We start from the raw sequence: 18,506 nt of genomic DNA on the forward strand, positions 1-18,506 counted from the left end.
GCCATGCGGCCGGGTACGCACACAGCACAAATACAGCGGGTTACGGTATGCAGAGGGGCGCCATGCGGCCGGGTACGCACACAGCACAAATACAGCGGGTTAGGGTATGCAGTGGGGCGCCATGCGGCCGGGTACGCACACAGCACAAATACAGCGGGTTAGGGTATGCAGAGGGGCGCCATGCGGCCGGGTACGCACACAGCACAAATACAGCGGGTTACGGTATGCAGAGGGGCGCCATGCGGCCGGGTACGCACACAGCACAAATACAGCGGGTTACGGTATGCAGAGGGGCGCCATGCGGCCGGGTACGCACACAGCACAAATACAGCGGGTTAGGGTATGCAGTGGGGCGCCATGCGGCCGGGTACGCACACAGCACAAATACAGCGGGTTAGGGTATGCAGAGGGGCGCCATGCGGCCGGGTACGCACACAGCACAAATACAGCGGGTTACGGTATGCAGAGGGGCGCCATGCGGCCGGGTACGCACACTGCACAAATACAGCGGGTTAGGGTATGCAGAGGGGCACCATGCAGCCGGGTACCCACACAGCACAAATACATCGGGTTAGGGTATGCAATTTTTAAAAGGTTGCTGTGAGTTTTTGTACGATGATTTGCCATATTTTTAGAATCTGAGAATCTGAATTCTTTTACATTTGGAAATCGGTTTGGCCTATTCATCAAAAAGAACCAGTTCAAAAGAAGGACTTGACAAATCTTATGTTCTTATGTAATCGGACATCGCTATCGTTCACTTGGATAGCTGTTTTTGTGTGCTATTAGGGTTTCCCGCCAAGACCATATTTCGTTGAGGTTCGCATGGTGTTTTTCTCTCCAGCTGAATATCAAGCACATACAAATGTAATTCTGCCTTGTATTGGACTTGGGAACTAATATATCAATCGTGTTAGAACATGTCTGCGATGTGATATCACGGATTGTAGCGGAATGGACTGTCTTTACCCTTACTCCAGAATTGCAGGGTCCATTGCGCTAAGACTGTAGCATTCCTGGCTGGTGGCTCTCTATGGGATGCCCTGGCTCACTCAGACATCAGCATTCACAATCCAGAGCCCTACTCAGGCAGCTGTAAAGCCCTCCTCCTCTTCGCAGCTGCCAAATACCTCTCAGCTGCTGCATGTGAACGAAATGCGGTGGTTTTTAATGCATTTGATTATGTTGTCCAGTCAGTCATGCTTTTCTGTGTGATGTCACACGAACCACTTGTTCCTGAGCTGCATCTTTTTAGTACAGAGCATATGATATTGTGGCATTGATCTGGCACCGTACACTGTGTGCACGCACACACGCATACACACACACGGTCACGAGTGTTATATGGTAAAATATAAATATCAACATTCCTTAAAGGCAGAATGAATTATTAATGATTTGAACACGGGTCAAAGTCCCTGGGGATTGACCTACTTTTGTACGCTTGATAAAGGTATTTAACCTAATTTGCTTCAGTATAAATGTGCTGCTGTAATTAATGCAAAAATGCTGTGTAGGTTTCTTTACACTGCAGTTTCTGTTAAGTAACCAAAAAATGTCCCTTAATGGAAAAGCTCAATAAACTGACAGTCAAGCAGAAATTCAGCAATGACACAGCAGTATAATGTCAATGGTTCATAATGAAGCATTGTACTCATCTCTATAATATGAACCAAAAATGTCCAGATTGTTGTAAAATTATGCTGTATAGTATGAGGCTCAGATTTGTCTCATGGCCTCAGCTGCTGTTACATTATGTTTTAAAAAATGTAGGTATGCAAAGAAGCTTGCCTGTGGTTACAGGATATCAGGGTGACCGCATTGAAATTAATTGTAGTCAATTTCCAGAATGACTTGCAAGGTTTTAGAATTACAAAGCAGATTTATAAAGTCCTTTGTACCTTGTCCACACGATCTGACTCAGTTGCCTCATTTGTTTTAATCAGCTTCGGATGAGACCATCCCACGCCTCATTTCACTGTTGAACCATATTGAGAGATGCGGTTGCTCACCGGAATGCCCGTCTCTCTGCACTCTTGGGAGATTGTCGTCTTACACACCATTTTCCAATGACTCCAGCTGGCTCTATCAGTGGTCTGCTCGGTACTGCCAACTCTTATCTGTACTGCCAACTCTTATGTGTTAGCCTGAATCTTGCTATCGTACTTGCCAGGACCAGTCTAGCTGAAAGACCTGCGACTGCTCTGGTTAGAGTTCCGTATTTCTGGTCGTCAATAGACTCGAAACTTTAGTCCGGGTTTTAATTGTGCTCTACTGTCAGGTAGGTGCATGTAATGTTTGTGTTTCTTCTCCCCTTCAAGGATCATCCATGAAGATGGATACTCAGAAGATGAGTGCAAACAGTACCGAGCAGTGGTGTACAGCAACACCATCCAGTCCATCATGGCCATCATCAAGGCCATGACCAACCTGAAGATTGAATATGGGGAGCCTACCCGGGCGGTATGTGCTTTTGTGATGGCCAGAGGTGATATCAATGAACTGATCAGCGTGCACTAGATTATTGACATAGATTCCCCTGTTGCAAACTGGTCTGCGGTAAGAATAAAGTCAAATGCAATATAATGCACATTAAGTATGAACTGCTCTGCTACATTTACCTAATGCTTCAATTTATAAATGACTTAAATGCAAGTGTAGTATATTTTAATTCAGTTTCTCATATATATATATATATATATATATATATATATATATATATATATATTTTAAAGAATTTCATCATTAAATTGCACATGTTCCCTAACTTATTTAATAGAATCAAAGTTGCAGCCCCCCCCCCCTACCCTGAACCTGGTTCCAAATGAAAGATTACTGGAGGCAGCCATGTTGACTTAAGCTGGGGGGCGGGGCCTGTATTTCTTAAGTGTGCATCATGCAATGGAAGTACAGAGCAGTAATTACCCCTAGAGATTGGGGAACTACTCACCGTGCTACTGGGGGACAACACGAGTGCCAAAGCCAGCTTCATTCATCTGCCCCCACGCCATTTAATTACCTTCGTAATGCAGTATTTAGAATATCCAGATGTCATTATACATTTTTTTTTTAGTTTATCAATTTATTCTCCTGAACTTAACCTTGTTCAACCCAGCAGTTTGTATTCATTTATTTGTATAAATGTCTGTCACAAGATATAGAAGTAGCTGAGAGCATTGCTGCCGATAGTATTTTACTATTATTAATTTTGGAGGATTAGAATTTGTTTGTGTGTGTGCGTATCTATATAATGCCTTTGAGATTGTAAGAATTTAAGATGCACGCAGATAGACTAAGGCACCATACACACCTCTGATATGATTGATAGAATTATTTTATTCTTTTCCAGCTGGCAGAACACATTTCACAGAGATTTCTTTGGCAGAATCTTGAATCCATGCCCAGTGTAAATGATAAACTAGGCAACCTTTCTCAATTTTTTTTTCTCAGGTGTTATAGAAGTAAAGTGTGTTTTTATTTATTTATTTATTTAAATAAACTTAAACGCAGTCAATGGTGGCAGGTTTTGTTGTTCTGCTCTTGGTTATTGCCTCATCGCCCTAAATGAAGAAGTGATGGAACCAAGAATTCGTCTAGCTGCTTGCACTGTTTTATTTTCACTTCCTGTTTTAGTTTGCCACAGGGAAAAAAGTTGGTTGCACAGATGCATGCTAAAACCTCCCAAGAAGTGAAAATCCTTAAAAGAAATGATCTTCAACAAGCACTTCTGTGTTTGTGGTGGGCTGGCTTCTGGCTGCACTGGCTGTATAACATTAGTTAATCATTTCAGATGTCTGGCGGTTATCTGCTTATTTACCTCCAAGCAGCTGCTACCTCTGATGCCCTGCAGCTTTGAGAATTGGGTCTGAGATGCTTGCAGCAGCTTTTCCATCACGCCGGCAGAACATTCAGGGCTGCTTTTTTATTGTTATCTGCCTTTGTGTCTCTCAGCTATTACCTTGTATACAAACAGGTTTCATCACCCTGTAGCTTTGACTTCCATTTGTAGATGTGTAGTAATGGTGCACTCCATTTGAACTGGAAAGTCGGAATCTCCTAGTTGGAGATTTCAATTGGAACACCTCCTGAAGTCGGGATTCCAATTTTCACCTCTGCACCCCTAAACTCAGAATTCAAGATGGCTGATTCCATCGTCAACAGAAGTTAAAGCTGTAATTTTATGCTGTTTATTAGTACATATGTCTTTTTTTTTTCGATGTGTCATTAAATTGGTCATACACACAGTACTGTCCGACCGCTATCTGTGGACGTGGTGCTGCGGTGTTTGTTGGTGCAAATTACCATGTAATGCATCATCAATAACTGTTATTGCAAACATTGGCTAACAAAGAACATGACTAGAACTGGTATTGCTATAGGGCTTTCCAACTTGATGTACTGGAACTTGGTTAGCTCAGGTTATTCCCATCTCCATCTTCCGACCCCTGAGGTAAACAAAACGGAACATAATCTGTCTGTGCACTATTAAGCTGGTCTGTGATTTAAGATGGCTGCACAATCCCGGCATTGCCTGTCACTCAAGTGGTTTGAGATCAGATTATCACCACGATAATTAAATTGTAACATTGTAACATGATATTCCAAGTGTGAGGATTTGCTTATTCTGTTTGGCATACTCTTATTGGTTCCTGCATAAGGTATATGATGATGCTACATTTCATTGTTAGTTCTTAATTATCACTACTGGGCTGTTATTGACATAATGTTTGTGGCAGAGAAGGCAGGTCACAGACTTTAACAGCACCGTCCTTTACCGCTGTTAATGTGTCTTGTGACTGTGATTAGGGGGTTGTGGTAGATGTTCTCCTGTTTAAACACCTTACAGCCTGGTCAAGGGACCTGATGTTGAACGGTGTGGCTGTTATGCAACATGGAAGCAGCCCCATCCCAGCAGTGTTTCCAGAAGGAGCCTGGTCACTCTGCAGAGGATTGATGTGTTTCATACAGTGGTGGTCAAGGCGCCATGACACTAACTAGCAATTGGGTTATCTGGGGCTGCCATATGTCAGCCCCGCATGGCTCCTCACGCCGCGGCTCGTGCCAGGCCTCGCCACCCCTCTCTGCCCCCCCCCCCCCCCCGCCTGTGGCAGTTCTGGCTCCTGCGATGGTTACTGGCTCTGCTAGCCAGGAAAACAGAAGGGTTTGTCTCATAGTACCCTGGCATCGAGTCTTAGCACAAAAAGTCCTGAGCTTGGGACATCTGACCTCCACTGAATAATTTCTTCCGAAGAATGACGTTTGATTTTTTTTTCACGGTGCATTAAAGTGGAATAGGAGCGCCAAGATGGCATGGCCACCTGGTCCTGCGACACTGGCAGCCTGGAAATTCACCAGTGTCCCAGTGATAAGCTCTTTGTCAGACCCCCTGCAATTTCCTTAAAGCCTCGTCAATTGTTCTTGTGTCTGATAAGCCATCGTTACCCCGAGGAGAGTTAATTTCTGCTGAGTCCTCTCCACTTCACTGCCACATACTTGTGTCTTTGCACAGCAGAGGCAGTTATATTATAAAATATTAAGCTGTTTGGAAAGAAGAACCAGATTGGGTTTTCATTCTTTATATTGTTTTCAAGATTTTCTTCCTCTATTCTGCACTAGGATACTTCTGCTGTATATTTAAAAATCTGTTAAATATATTTAAGATTTCTTTGTACAAATTAAATAAGAAATTTCAATGACTTTTTATGGGGTAATATAAATTTTAATCCCCTATGTTATGGAAGCACACAATATGTAATCTCGTATATTTGAATGTGTTCAACCATTTGAAGTTGTATAGTTTAATTTCAAAATATATGCAAGCAGGGGCTCATTTAAGGAGATGAAAAACAGGTAGATTTAAACACAATTTTTTGACTATTTACTTGCTTGACATGCTTGGACCTCACATACCTTTAGTCATAGAATGTTTTGTTGTGAATGAATGAGCACAGATATATATTTAAAATTGTACCTTTGGAAAACTCTCCTCTGTGTAACTTGCGTTCGCCTGTCGCACTACCACAATAAGATATGTTCACCTGCAGTTATTCATGTTTGACTTTGCCTGTGCCGTGATTCTGTTGCTCACTGGCCTTGTTTATGGGGTTTTTATGTGGAGTTTGAAGCTCTGACCTGCTCTACGGCCGCCCTGATTCTCTCTCACTACAGGATGATGCCCGCCAGCTGTTCGCCCTGTCCGCTACAGCTGAAGAGCAGGGGCTGCTTCCGGATGACCTGTCCAACGTGATCCGCCGTCTGTGGGCAGACAGTGGGGTACAGAAATGCTTCACGCGCTCCAGAGAGTACCAGCTCAATGACTCCGCTGCATAGTGAGTGGAAGTGTTAAGCGCTAATCATTCGTCTTTTGCTGTTGGCGCTTGGTGAATGATATTGGCATTTCATTGCACAAATGGCTGACTAGTCCTCTCCATGGGTAAATCAAATGAATTGACATCAAGAGGGTTATCTTTCCAATCCCTATGAGCACAATCATGTATTCCTTTTGACAGGAGATATGCTGTCCTGTTGGGCACTGCTAGTCAGTCAATGGAAAAGTTAATCAGTCTGTTTACATCCTAGGAATCAGTGTATTTGGACAGCATATGGATTCTCTGGTTAATAGCTTCATGAGAATACATCTTGTATTGTCTGATAATGAATAAGAAATAAATCAAATTTTTGTTTACATATCTGCTTCTGTCCCATGGCCTCTTCCAGATATTGGTGTCTGAAACTGCAACAGTAAACACAGAATGTTGGTTGAATTTACACAAGCTTTAGATGATCGATCACGAACTGGACAAAACAGGGGCTTTTTGTTGACCGAGGATCTTCTCTGAGGCAAACGCAGAGATGCTTTGTGTCTTGTGGTTGACTGTGTCATATATAGATGTGGCAGCTCAGTGAGGATTGGGGCAGGATGCTGCAGGCAGTCGGCCTTTTCAGGCAGCTCAGTGGAAAATGTGCTTACAGAGATGCAACAACCTCTTGTAATGTAAATGGGGACAGAAAAAACAGAGTTCCTGGCTGAAGTTATGTCTCCCTCTATGGCCATTTTTCACTGAAACCCAGAAATCTGTTCAAAGCTGGGAGCTAATAACTGTGCCAGTTGCCTTCATTTTTCTTGGGTTTTGCTTAATAAATACTCTGCCTCTGAGCTACAATGGGTGCTTCAGAATTGATGGGCCTGCAGCTGGATAATATAGTTTCACAAATAAAGCAGATTATGCTTTTTTAAAGTTTAATCAGAACTTTTTAATCCTCCCTCCAATTGGGCCATTAGGCACCCTGACAGCTGGAGCTGAAGAGGATGTCGACTTGCCCTTCGATGTCTAACCGCTCTAACTGTCTAACCAGAGGCCAGATTCCAGCTCACTATCACTCTGGGTGCAGTGAAAAAACTATGGGCTGCCAGCAGCTGTTTAACAATCACTCACATGCTAATAATTATGTCTTTGGCTAGCCTGCTGTGGTATTTATTTCTGAACATTGGCGAGACAAATAAACTGTTGATTATCCATTTAAAGAAATGTTTTTTTGGGAGAATAGAATATACCAATGGAAAAATATAAAACTGCATTAACCTTTGTTAATGACTCTACCCGTGGCAATTATTTTACAATGTACCTTAGTCATATATATATATATATATATATATATATATGTGTGTGTGTGTGTGTGTGTATGTATATATATATATATATGTATATATATATATATATATATATATATATATGTGTATATGTATATATATGTATATGTATATGTATATGTATATATATATGTATATGTATATGTATATATATATATATATATATATATATACACACACATACATATAAACATATATATAAAAAGTTTGTGTGTGTGTTTTACTGAATTTTGAACTTGTAGTTGTATCGGCAATTATTACTAATTTCCCTGATGCTTTTCTGCAAAGCAACTTACAGTTCGGGGAAGGGCTACAGTTTATGTGCATTCCCTGGGATTTGAACCCACAACCTTTGCATTATTAGCACAATGCTCTACTTGTTAAAGTGAATTCCCCAATCAGTGTTTTATATCTTACTCTTCAGATATAATTGTTTAATTGAATCACTGATCACCGACCATTTATTTACTCTATCTTCACACCAGAAGAGGAATGACTCTCTCTGTTGCGGGCTGAGAGATGGAGGGCTGACTGAAAACCCCTGAGCAGCTGCTTTCTTGGGGCTTGAGGAATGGGTCTGATCCACATGGAGATTGCAGTTCCAGCCCAAAACAAGCGGGGGGTGGGAAGGACAGCTACTCCAGGCAGGAGCATCATGGCGGGTCCATAGGGGGCTTTCAAGAAGCACCAAGGGTGTCTGTCAGAAGTTGGTGGTCATCCTCTGCAGACTGTGGGAGAAGCTTGTGACTCTGTACTGCCTCTGCTCCTCGCTCTCCCTTTATTGTGGCATGTGTGTGTCTCCCAGCACTGGCTGCTCCTCCTCGTTGGTTGCCATCTGTGCAGTTAACATTGCTCCCGCAGTGCACCTGGGCCAGTGCTCTCTAGGGGCACTGTGATGGGCACCCCTGTCGAGGTGACTATGCCATCACACCTGTCAGTCAGTCAGATGTAGCTGCGTCTTTTGGCCGAAAACGTGTCGTTGGACTTGCGTGTAAGCCTTGTATATCGGGTGATAATGTTCTTGTTACATCTTTCTTCCTCACCAGCTACTTGAATGACCTGGAGCGGATAGCCAGGCCGGACTACATCCCCACGCAGCAGGATGTGCTTCGGACAAGAGTTAAGACTACTGGCATTGTGGAGACCCACTTCACCTTCAAAGATCTGCACTTCAAGTGAGTCGGCCAGTTTACCGTCTCCCTCAGTCTCTAGACATCACTCACTCGCTCTGCATGTTTGTGCATGTCTGATGCACAGTCAAGGCCGTGTTCCTAATCTTTTCTGCCATCCACCATTTATCGTTCACTCGGGGGGTGTTTTATCAGCACTGATCCTTCCATCTTAATCCCAGCCTTAGTTTTTCAGTTTTCCACAATGTGACTCAAAGGGGCAACTAGTCCAGATGTCATACAGCTGCTCATAGGTAGCAGACAAACACCTGCAGCTGAACTCCTATTTTCATCTGGAAGGGTTATTGAACTGTGGACCATGAGGTGATCTGCAGCAGTGATCTGCATGAGTACCTGTCAGATTTTCTTAAGACTCCACTGTGGAGTTTTTTGAAGTTTAAACTATTATAATACCATCTTATAGCTTTCCTTACCATTTTGTAATTAGAATCTCGGCAAACTAATTAAAGCCTTGTTCCTTCAAAGATTTCCAGATGTGATTAGTGCAGAATATGCCGTTCTCTTTTCAATCGATCAATAAAATAGATAAGTTTGAGAGCCAAGAAATTTGTCATCATTGGCATATAACATTAATATTGTGTTATTATTATGTTTGGCTCCACCAAACCCCATGAATGCAGCAACTGTCAATGGAGACAAGTTTGAACATTTTCCTGGGATCACACACAAATCCATCCATCCAGACAGAAAGAAGAAAATTACTCCAAAAAAGTCCTTTGTTTTGTCAGTGTGAATCACTTTCAACAACAATTCGTCAGCCTTGAGACAATTCATTGGGAAAGATGCGGATTTATTCTAACAAACCAAATCTATTGGAATGTGTCTTTCTCTGCAGACATTAGTTCCAGAGGCTGAAGCTACTGTATCATTCATTAGAAGCGATGTGTTGCATGCTTGTTTGTATGGAGGGTATTTTATTTGCTCAAAAAAACCTTGGAGCCACTTTACCGACAGGCTGTCTATGTGTGGTTATCCATCTGCCTTACTTGTTTGCATAAACAGTCACTTTTTGTCCTGATTTCATCTGACAAGGAAACACAAGTCGTTTCTCATTTACCTGCTGCAGCGGGTAAATTGAAGTAGCTGTCAACAAGCCTGGCGACTCCATTTCCATTTCACGCCCCACTTGTCGTCGTCCTTTTACGCTGCCCCCTTGAATTTGTCGATTCTTCATTTTGGATTGAAGGAAACTGAATGGTAATGTGTCTAAGAAGGATCCTGACAGATGCAATGAATAGTTTGGGAATTTGAACAGTGGGGCTTCTTTTTTGTCCAATTATATCATAGGCTTTACTTTGGAATGTTTGGAAACGAGTATGTTACCAGTGATTTGCAGTTTGGGTTTCCAGTGAATGGCAGAGGGCTGTAAAAGCCACTGTATCAGGCGACGTATGGAGCGTGGCATTGGGGCAGCATTCCCTACTCTGACTAATGCCAGACATGCACACTGGCATTTTATCTGCTTGGCACATGCAAACCGTGGTACAAGGGCAACTCTGAACAATATTCCTCTGTGACACAGATTGTTTATTCCCTTTATACCAGATGTCTGTCGCTTTAAATATATAAATAATACAGAAGCATTCGACGTCAAAACCGTCTTTCCGCATTTTCATGCTTCTTACTGTCCAACTGTAACCATGACAACGGTAACACAACCATTAAACCATGACAAGGTCCGTGTTGGCAGTGCTGCACTTACATTGAGATGACTGGTCGGTGGCCAGCAGTGAGAGACTGGATTGTAGGTATATTATTATTTTGGACATTTTCAAATTGCCTGTCGAGTTGAGATTTTCTGGGTCTTAATGTCTTGGGTCTGCCATGTCCAGTTGAAGTGTAATGGCGATCTGAATAAAAAAGAATTAAGTAACACTGAAGTGGAACCAGGGTGCTGGCAGCATTTACTGCTCTGGGTAACATCAATTTCACCAGGAGGTTTTCTTCAGAGGGAGATAAGCTTCATCCAAGACATTGAAAGGCACGCTGGCAGGTGTCTCCTGTATTATCCTCTGGAAGAAGTCCTATTTTTGGACAATATGTGAGCGGCTCCTTTTTAGCATCCCAGCATCCTGTAACTGCACTGGCTTTCCTGCAATGGGCTTCTGTCACAGCTGAGGATCTATAATGGATCTGTTTGTTCTGCTTCAATCTCTGAGCGTCCTCATGAAATTTTAATACGCAAGTGTCTGTTGAATGTGGCTCAACCTCAATCTTCCTTTCCTCCACCCCTTGCTTTCAGTCTTCCCCTCTCATTTTATGTGTGCATTTTTTCCCCTTGCGGTGTTTTCTGTTTGGGTTACACTCTAGCAGAAAAAGCAACACACACATCCACAAATTGCTTGCAAAAAAGATATGCTTGTTAAAGTCTGCCTACCTACCTTCTCGATATAACACATAACTTTCTTCTGTTCTACTGAGTTTTTATTAGCCTGTTTGATGAATGCTTTATCTTTCTGCTTTATTGTTCCTGTTGATGCTGTTCTAAGCAAAGCAAAACAACAGATTTCTGGTTCTTGCGCAAAAGGTACTGCAGAAGAACTTGCTGGTACCCTGTCTCTTGGCACAGACAAATATTTTCTCTTGTGGCTGCACATGCAACACTGAAGTTCTACCAAAACTCAAAATTGTTCTTCCAGGAGAGCAAAAAGAAGCAGGATGCTAAAATGTGCCAACTAAAAAAAAGTCATAAAATCACCTCAGTATTGAGAAAAGCGCTTCCTCCCATCCCTGATGCCCCGTTCTTACAGGATGTTTGATGTGGGTGGCCAGCGCTCTGAGAGGAAGAAGTGGATCCACTGCTTCGAGGGAGTGACAGCCATCATTTTCTGTGTGGCCCTCAGTGCTTATGACCTGGTTCTTGCTGAGGATGAGGAGATGGTAATAACTGCCAGACCTTTTTCTATCTACACTAAATAATTACATTCCTACCACCCTGTACAGAACTTTCCCACCATTTTGACTGTCATAAATGACTCCTACTTCTGCTTTAAATGTAATATGCAGATTCTCCGCAGTGAAATAACTGCAACCTCTCTTTAATCACACTGGGTTTGTTTGACTTAATAACTGGAGTGGAAATATTAATATATGACTCATCCACTGTTAGCACAGCTTGCCATTTCCAAGTGTAAAATTACAAGAATATTTCAAAGATGACTAAATGCTTATTTACTCAGATGTAAGCTTATTTTTCTCTGTAGTCAGATAATACATATTAGCAAGCAGTCATTTTATAAAAAAACTCTCCTAAAACATCTTCACTGGAAATTTTGTTTGTACTGTATGTGTTCTATATAAATGAATAGTGCCTACTAATGGTGAAATGTGGAAATACCTTCATTCAGGCCATTATGTTTGTTTATCTTTAATATATCTTCACCTCCCCCCACTCCCTCAATCTAGAACCGCATGCACGAGAGCATGAAACTCTTTGACAGCATCTGCAACAACAAATGGTTCACAGAGACATCCATCATCCTCTTCCTCAACAAGAAGGACCTATTTGAGGAAAAGATCACCCGTAGCCCACTGACCATCTGCTTCCCAGAGTACCCAGGTACTGGAGGAGAAATCCAAGTCATTTCGTTTGCATTTGCAGCTTCATTCGTAGAAGCATTATCTTATTAGATACGCAAAAAAGACTTTGTTTATAAAACACATTCAATTTGTACTGTCCAGTACTTTCTCATCAAACACAAATATTACCAGCATGGTATTTGCAAACTTATACAATGATGTAGTGTAATATGTACTCTGAGCAATCGTTTCTTAATTTGCTTAATTAAGAAACAGATGACAGATTAGCTTCACATGCTGAATGTGTAGAGGACAGCGACACCTCCCTAAACGTCTAATTGCACAAGACTCGTTTAATTTCAGGCACTTTGGGCTGAACAAAGTCCCACGTAGCTGTCTTGCATTTGTCTTGAATGTTTTTGGATATTACCAATTTGTTTCAGATAGAAAATCAAAGGTTCAGGTCTCGTGTTTGTAATATAATTCATACCTAAATTTATTGAATGAAAATTTGCCATGATTTGTGTTTCTATGTGCTGTTCGGATCATTTTTCATCCAACGTGTTTATTCCTGTCTTCTAGGGGCCAACAAATACGACGAAGCTGCCAGCTATATCCAGACCAAGTTTGAGGACCTAAACAAGAAGAAGGACACCAAGGAGATCTACACTCACTTCACCTGCGCTACTGACACCAAGAATGTGCAGTTTGTCTTTGATGCCGTTACTGATGTGATCATCAAGAACAACCTGAAGGACTGTGGCCTCTTCTAAAGTGAGTATAGACCAGGTGCTTGTGCAAGCCGGCACACTCGCACTAAACCACAAAATGTCTTCGAAAGAAACCGGAAGGAGCTTTTGGTAAATCCCTTTGGTGTATAGTTTATGTACTAATATCATTAATTAAAATGTTTAAAAATGTCAAATTGCTAAACTAAAATGCACTATGCCACAAGCTCCATTGCATTTCAGGAAACACTCTTCAGCATTTACAACAGAAGGACTAAACTAAGAGGAACACAAATAGCCTTGGACACCACACACACACACACACACACACACACACATACACATACACACACACACACACACACATACACATACACACACACACACACACATACACATACACATACATGTACCTTAAAGTAATATGAAATATAGCTTAGCTAAATTACATTCATACATACATTCGATTTTCCTGTCCGAATGCTTGCACAACTTTACTTGCCACAACAATAGCCATCTTATTTATTCCTGATTAGGGACAGCTGGCTGCCTAACTTTCTGCATCATCTTCAGCAGGATGCTCCTTTGTAACAAAACCACGTCACAGAGGATGTGTTACTCCATACACCAAAACACGCCTCTGGTGTGATTACACTGTTTTTAATCTACTTGAAGACTTAATCTTAACTAAAGAAATATTTGTGGATTTTTATGCATATCATAACTCCAACAAAAATCAATATCAGACTGACCATAAAAAGACAGGTGTCCACACTCAACTAGGGAAACATTTCCACAAATGTATATTGGGTATGACCATGATTGTTTACCTGGTGCAGTGGTCAGTTACCGTTGTCCATTAAGTTGAAAGGCTGAGTGCAAATTTATACACACCAATTACGCACTAACCTGCCTTCAGGTTAATGGAGAGGTTAACCGAGTATAATGAATACTGCTCATTGCAGAGTCATGGGAGTTAGATTAATATGCTCTTACCGGATATTCAATTTCTCTCTCTCTCTCTCTCTCCTAGGACACATTTCATACGAGCAGAAGGGAGATCCGACACACCATGACTGCACTGGTCAACGACGATTCCTATGTTCACGTGCTTTTTAATTTTTTTTCTTTTTTTCATTTTAATAAAACAGACTGAGCACCTGAAAGCATTGTCAGATGTCAACAATCACTGATTCCCCAAATATTGCATTTTTCTCTTCCCGTGTTGTCTTTTTTTTTTTCCTTTATATGTTGAATATTTAATTTTAATGGGGATTCATATTATTATTGACAATTTTTTTTTCCGTCTTGGTCCATACTGCAGCAGTTCAGTGGTTTTTTTTTTTTTTTTTTAATTAACAGAGGCAAAAAGTACTTTTTATATATATAAATGCATTTGCTTTACTTCAAGATCGAAATTTATGAAAAATCTAATTGCATAAAATTTATTTTTAAGACAACTGTGGGCATCCATTAAAATTAGATAAATAAAAATAAAGTGCTTTATATTGTTTACACAAAGTCCAGATTGTTAGCTGAACTGCATATTGTACTGCATGTCTAATGATAGCTGACTGTATTAACTCTGTAATGGCACAAAATGTAACATTCCTCCAGAAAAATAATAAAACTACAAAAAGAATCTTCGCACCAGGGAAAAGAGATTTTAACAGATATTTAAAATATATGTGTACCTAATTTTCCTTTTTATTGTTCAATATAATGTCTTTGGCAGTATGTTTTGTGCCTTCTGTTTACATTTTACATAGGTTTGTTTTATGAGTAGAGTTGACTTAATTCACCTTCAGCCGTCGTCTTTGATCTGTTTACATCTTAGCTTTATATCAGTAGTTGTCGTCTTAATTCACATTCGGTCCATTTCTATCTTCTGTGTTCTTCACATGACTGAAAAAAACATGCTAAAATAGTAATTAAGAGACACAATCTAACAAAAGTGTCTTTTGGTAAAAGTTAATGATTTTAATTTAAATAAAGCTGTGTCACTAGCGAGGTCTTGTTTGGTTATTTAAATTATATATATATATATATATATATATATATACAGTATTTATACACACACACACACACACACATATATATATATACATATATATATATATATATATACATACATATATATATATATATATATATACATACATATATATATATATATATATATATATATATATACATATATATATATATATATATACATATATATACATATATATATATACATATATATACATATATATATATATATATATATATATATATATATATATATATATATATATATATATATATATATATATATATATATATATATATATCTTTTTATTATTATTTTTTTTAACGTCATTTGACAAGAAATGATATTTAGGGACTGCCCAAAACGCTCTGCCTTGGGTTGGCATGCACTATTGCGTAATTAAAATAAGATCAGTACTATTTATTGCAGCTGATTTTATTTTGATAAGGGGAGTATTAGTTGAGTACTATTTTAATTTCAAGAATGGCTAACTCGTAATCGATCATAGTGCATTATGGATATCACAGTTTTCATCACATTTTGTAATAGTATACCAACTCTCCTGGGTTTGACTTTACTACTTTACCGTTTTAAGTGGTATTTTGACATTTGACTTAGCTTATTGTAGTTACCCACTCATACAACTAAACATTATGCTTGTTCTGGCTGTACGACTTGCTTATGGGCACAAAAATAGGGTCCAGATTTGAGTTTCTGTACTGTCTTTACACAGCATGACGCCAGCATCCACCTTTAATAATACAGGAATCCTGTGAATGACATCATTATTCTACATTAACTTCATAAACATTTGTTATAGTTGACGTACCCCTCCTTCTTGGTTTAAATTATATTTTTCCTAATTTTATGCTACCAATTTCTTTAAGGCAGCACTATGAATGGGAATTTGTCAAAAAGAGTATTGGACAGAAAAAGGAACTGGAAGTGGAAGAGAGATTAATGTTTGGACAAAGATGTTCATATAGTGCAGTATATAACACTTTGCAGCTAAGTCTGTTCTCACAGTGAAGACCGCAATAAGTGACCATGCTTCATTACTTCACATCTTTAGCTGGATAGGGACTTATAAATCTGAGAAATACCATAATAATCATTCTGGTCTTCAGCACTCCTTGCTCAGTAAATACTCATTCTTATGGCTTGCATGGCTGCTATAAAATAAAGTGTTAAAATGCAGGGGTTGCTTTGATAAAGATGGAGAAAGAAGAACTTCTTAAAATGTGAACTTGCTAGATTTGAGTATTTTATGCTATATAGACCGATCAACCATAACATTAGAAGACTCTTGCCTAATATTTTGTAGGTCCCCCTCATGCCCCCAACACAGCTATGACCGGTCCAGGCATGGACTCCATAAACCACTGAAGATGCCCTGTGGTATCTGGCACCAAGACATTAGCAGCAGATCCTTTCAGTCCTGTAAGCTGTGAGATGGAGCCTCCATGGTTCGGACTTGTTTGTCCAGCACATCCCACAGATGCTTGATCAGTCTGAGATCTGGAGAATTTGGAGGCCAACTCAACACCTTGAACTCTTTTTCATGTTCATTAATCTATTCCTGAACCATTCTTGCAATGCGGCAGGGCGCGTTGTCCTGCTGAAAGGGATCACAGCCACTAGAGAATACCGTTGCCATGACAGGATGTACTTGGTCGGCGTCAGTGTTTAGGTAGGTGGTACGTGTCAAAGCAACCTCAACATGAATGCCAGGACCCAAGGCTTCCTGGTGGAATGTTTCCCAGAGCATCACACTGCCTCTGTCGGCTTGCCTTCTTCCCATAGTGCATCCTGGTGCCATCTCTTCCACAGGTAAATGACGCACATGCACTGCCCATCCACATGATGACTCTTCAAACCAGGCCACTTACTTCCATTGCTCCGTGTTCCAGTTCTGACTTTGATGTGCCCACTGTAGGCACTTTTGTATGGGCATTCGGACCAGTCTGCGGCTACAATGCGCTGTGTGTTCTGACACCTTTCTATCATAACTTTTTCAGCAATTTGTGCTACAGTAGCTCTCCTGTGGGACTGGACCAAGCAGGCTAGCCTTTGTTCCCCACACACATTAACCTCCAGCATTGTAGGTTTGAGTCCCGAAACCCAGTTCTGCCTGTAGTTATTGTCCCGGTCTTCACGTGGGCTTCCTTTTGCAGTCCAACAACTTCCAGAGCTGGTCTCTACTGTCACCACATCCCATCCACTATCTTACAAACCACTTATACTGGGCTAAAATATTAATGGGGCAGTGTGCCAGTGATAGGAGGGTTGTTTGTTCAAATCCCAGAGTCAGCAAAGTGATTTCACTGTTGAATGTTTGACCAAAGCCCTTAGCCTCCAATTGCTCCAGACCACCTGATGCTCTGGGTAAAGCAGCTGCTACACAATAAATGCAAACAAACATACAGGGGACCCATGTAAGATTTGATATTTTCCTGCAGTAGTTTGTTTAGTACTTCTGCCCAACAGTGAAGTGTTACTAAAAGAAGTGATGTGGAGTTGAAAAACATTATTGCTGCTTGACATCCTAAGCCACCCAGAGAGGTTAGAGGACCCACATAAAGTTTTGTCTTTTCCAATACCTTCTGCATTTCATTTCCAACCAAAGCAAAGTTTGTCTACTTACCTGTTGAGAGTAATTTAGAGGGCAAATACAAAAAAACTGAACACTAGTCACTGGCTAATAAAAAAAATTGTATGTGTGACACTTTTTGTACTGAACTAGCCAAGCTGGCTAGCAGCTAAAATTCTTATGGTCAACCATAACATCATAAATATCATTGACAGTTTTGTGGCCACATTTGTGTAAAAGCTTAGTGCAGTTTGAGCAGGGATAATATTCAGTTATTACCCTTTAAAATTAGTAGTATTTTAAAGTGGTATGAAGTGATACAGGAAAAATAAAGACCTTTCAATTTTATTTAAGTGTAATTTTCACTGTAACACTTGAGAAAAATGTCTTTTATTCCGTTCATCAGTCTTCAGTACTTGTTTAGCTTATTTCTAAATGATGATGCTGCATTTGAGCAAATGTACCTTTTGAGCCTGATTATGTAAATTATTTTGTTATTTAACTTTGTGCCTTTGGAGTTGTCTGCAGGTGTGAATGAGTGAGTGAATAATGTGATGTCCTGTGATGGGTTGGTGCCCAGTCCTGGGTTATTCCCTGCCTTGCACCTGTTATTTTTGCACTCCCACAGCTCTGGATAGGACAAGTGGTTATGAAAAACGAATGAATGAATGAACTATGACTATGTGACTATGCTGTTGACCTTCAAGATCAGACTGATAAGGTTAACGGATCTTGATTTTTTATTTTTTTTTAGTTTGTGGAGGTTTTTCTTCACACGTCAGTGAAGAAAATC

At 40.3% G+C, this 18,506-nt stretch overlaps 1 protein-coding gene across 1 annotated transcript in view; it reads left to right on the forward strand.

The window, feature by feature from the left end:
- The window catches only part of gnai2b (guanine nucleotide binding protein (G protein), alpha inhibiting activity polypeptide 2b), a 60,121-nt gene extending 45,027 nt beyond the window's left edge, over window positions 1-15,094 (forward strand). Inside the window, exons 3-9 of the mRNA XM_023805510.2 lie at window positions 2,322-2,463; window positions 6,169-6,329; window positions 8,698-8,826; window positions 11,592-11,721; window positions 12,247-12,400; window positions 12,943-13,134; window positions 14,122-15,094. Coding sequence (XP_023661278.1) covers window positions 2,322-2,463; window positions 6,169-6,329; window positions 8,698-8,826; window positions 11,592-11,721; window positions 12,247-12,400; window positions 12,943-13,133 — 907 coding nt within the window. The 3' untranslated portion in view covers window position 13,134; window positions 14,122-15,094. The remainder of the gene's footprint in view (window positions 1-2,321; window positions 2,464-6,168; window positions 6,330-8,697; window positions 8,827-11,591; window positions 11,722-12,246; window positions 12,401-12,942; window positions 13,135-14,121) is intronic.
- The last annotated feature ends 3,412 nt before the right edge of the window (window positions 15,095-18,506 follow it).

The sequence above is a fragment of the Paramormyrops kingsleyae genome, chromosome 6 (genome assembly GCF_048594095.1).
Source record: "Paramormyrops kingsleyae isolate MSU_618 chromosome 6, PKINGS_0.4, whole genome shotgun sequence".
NCBI classification, from domain to species: domain Eukaryota; kingdom Metazoa; phylum Chordata; class Actinopteri; order Osteoglossiformes; family Mormyridae; genus Paramormyrops; species Paramormyrops kingsleyae.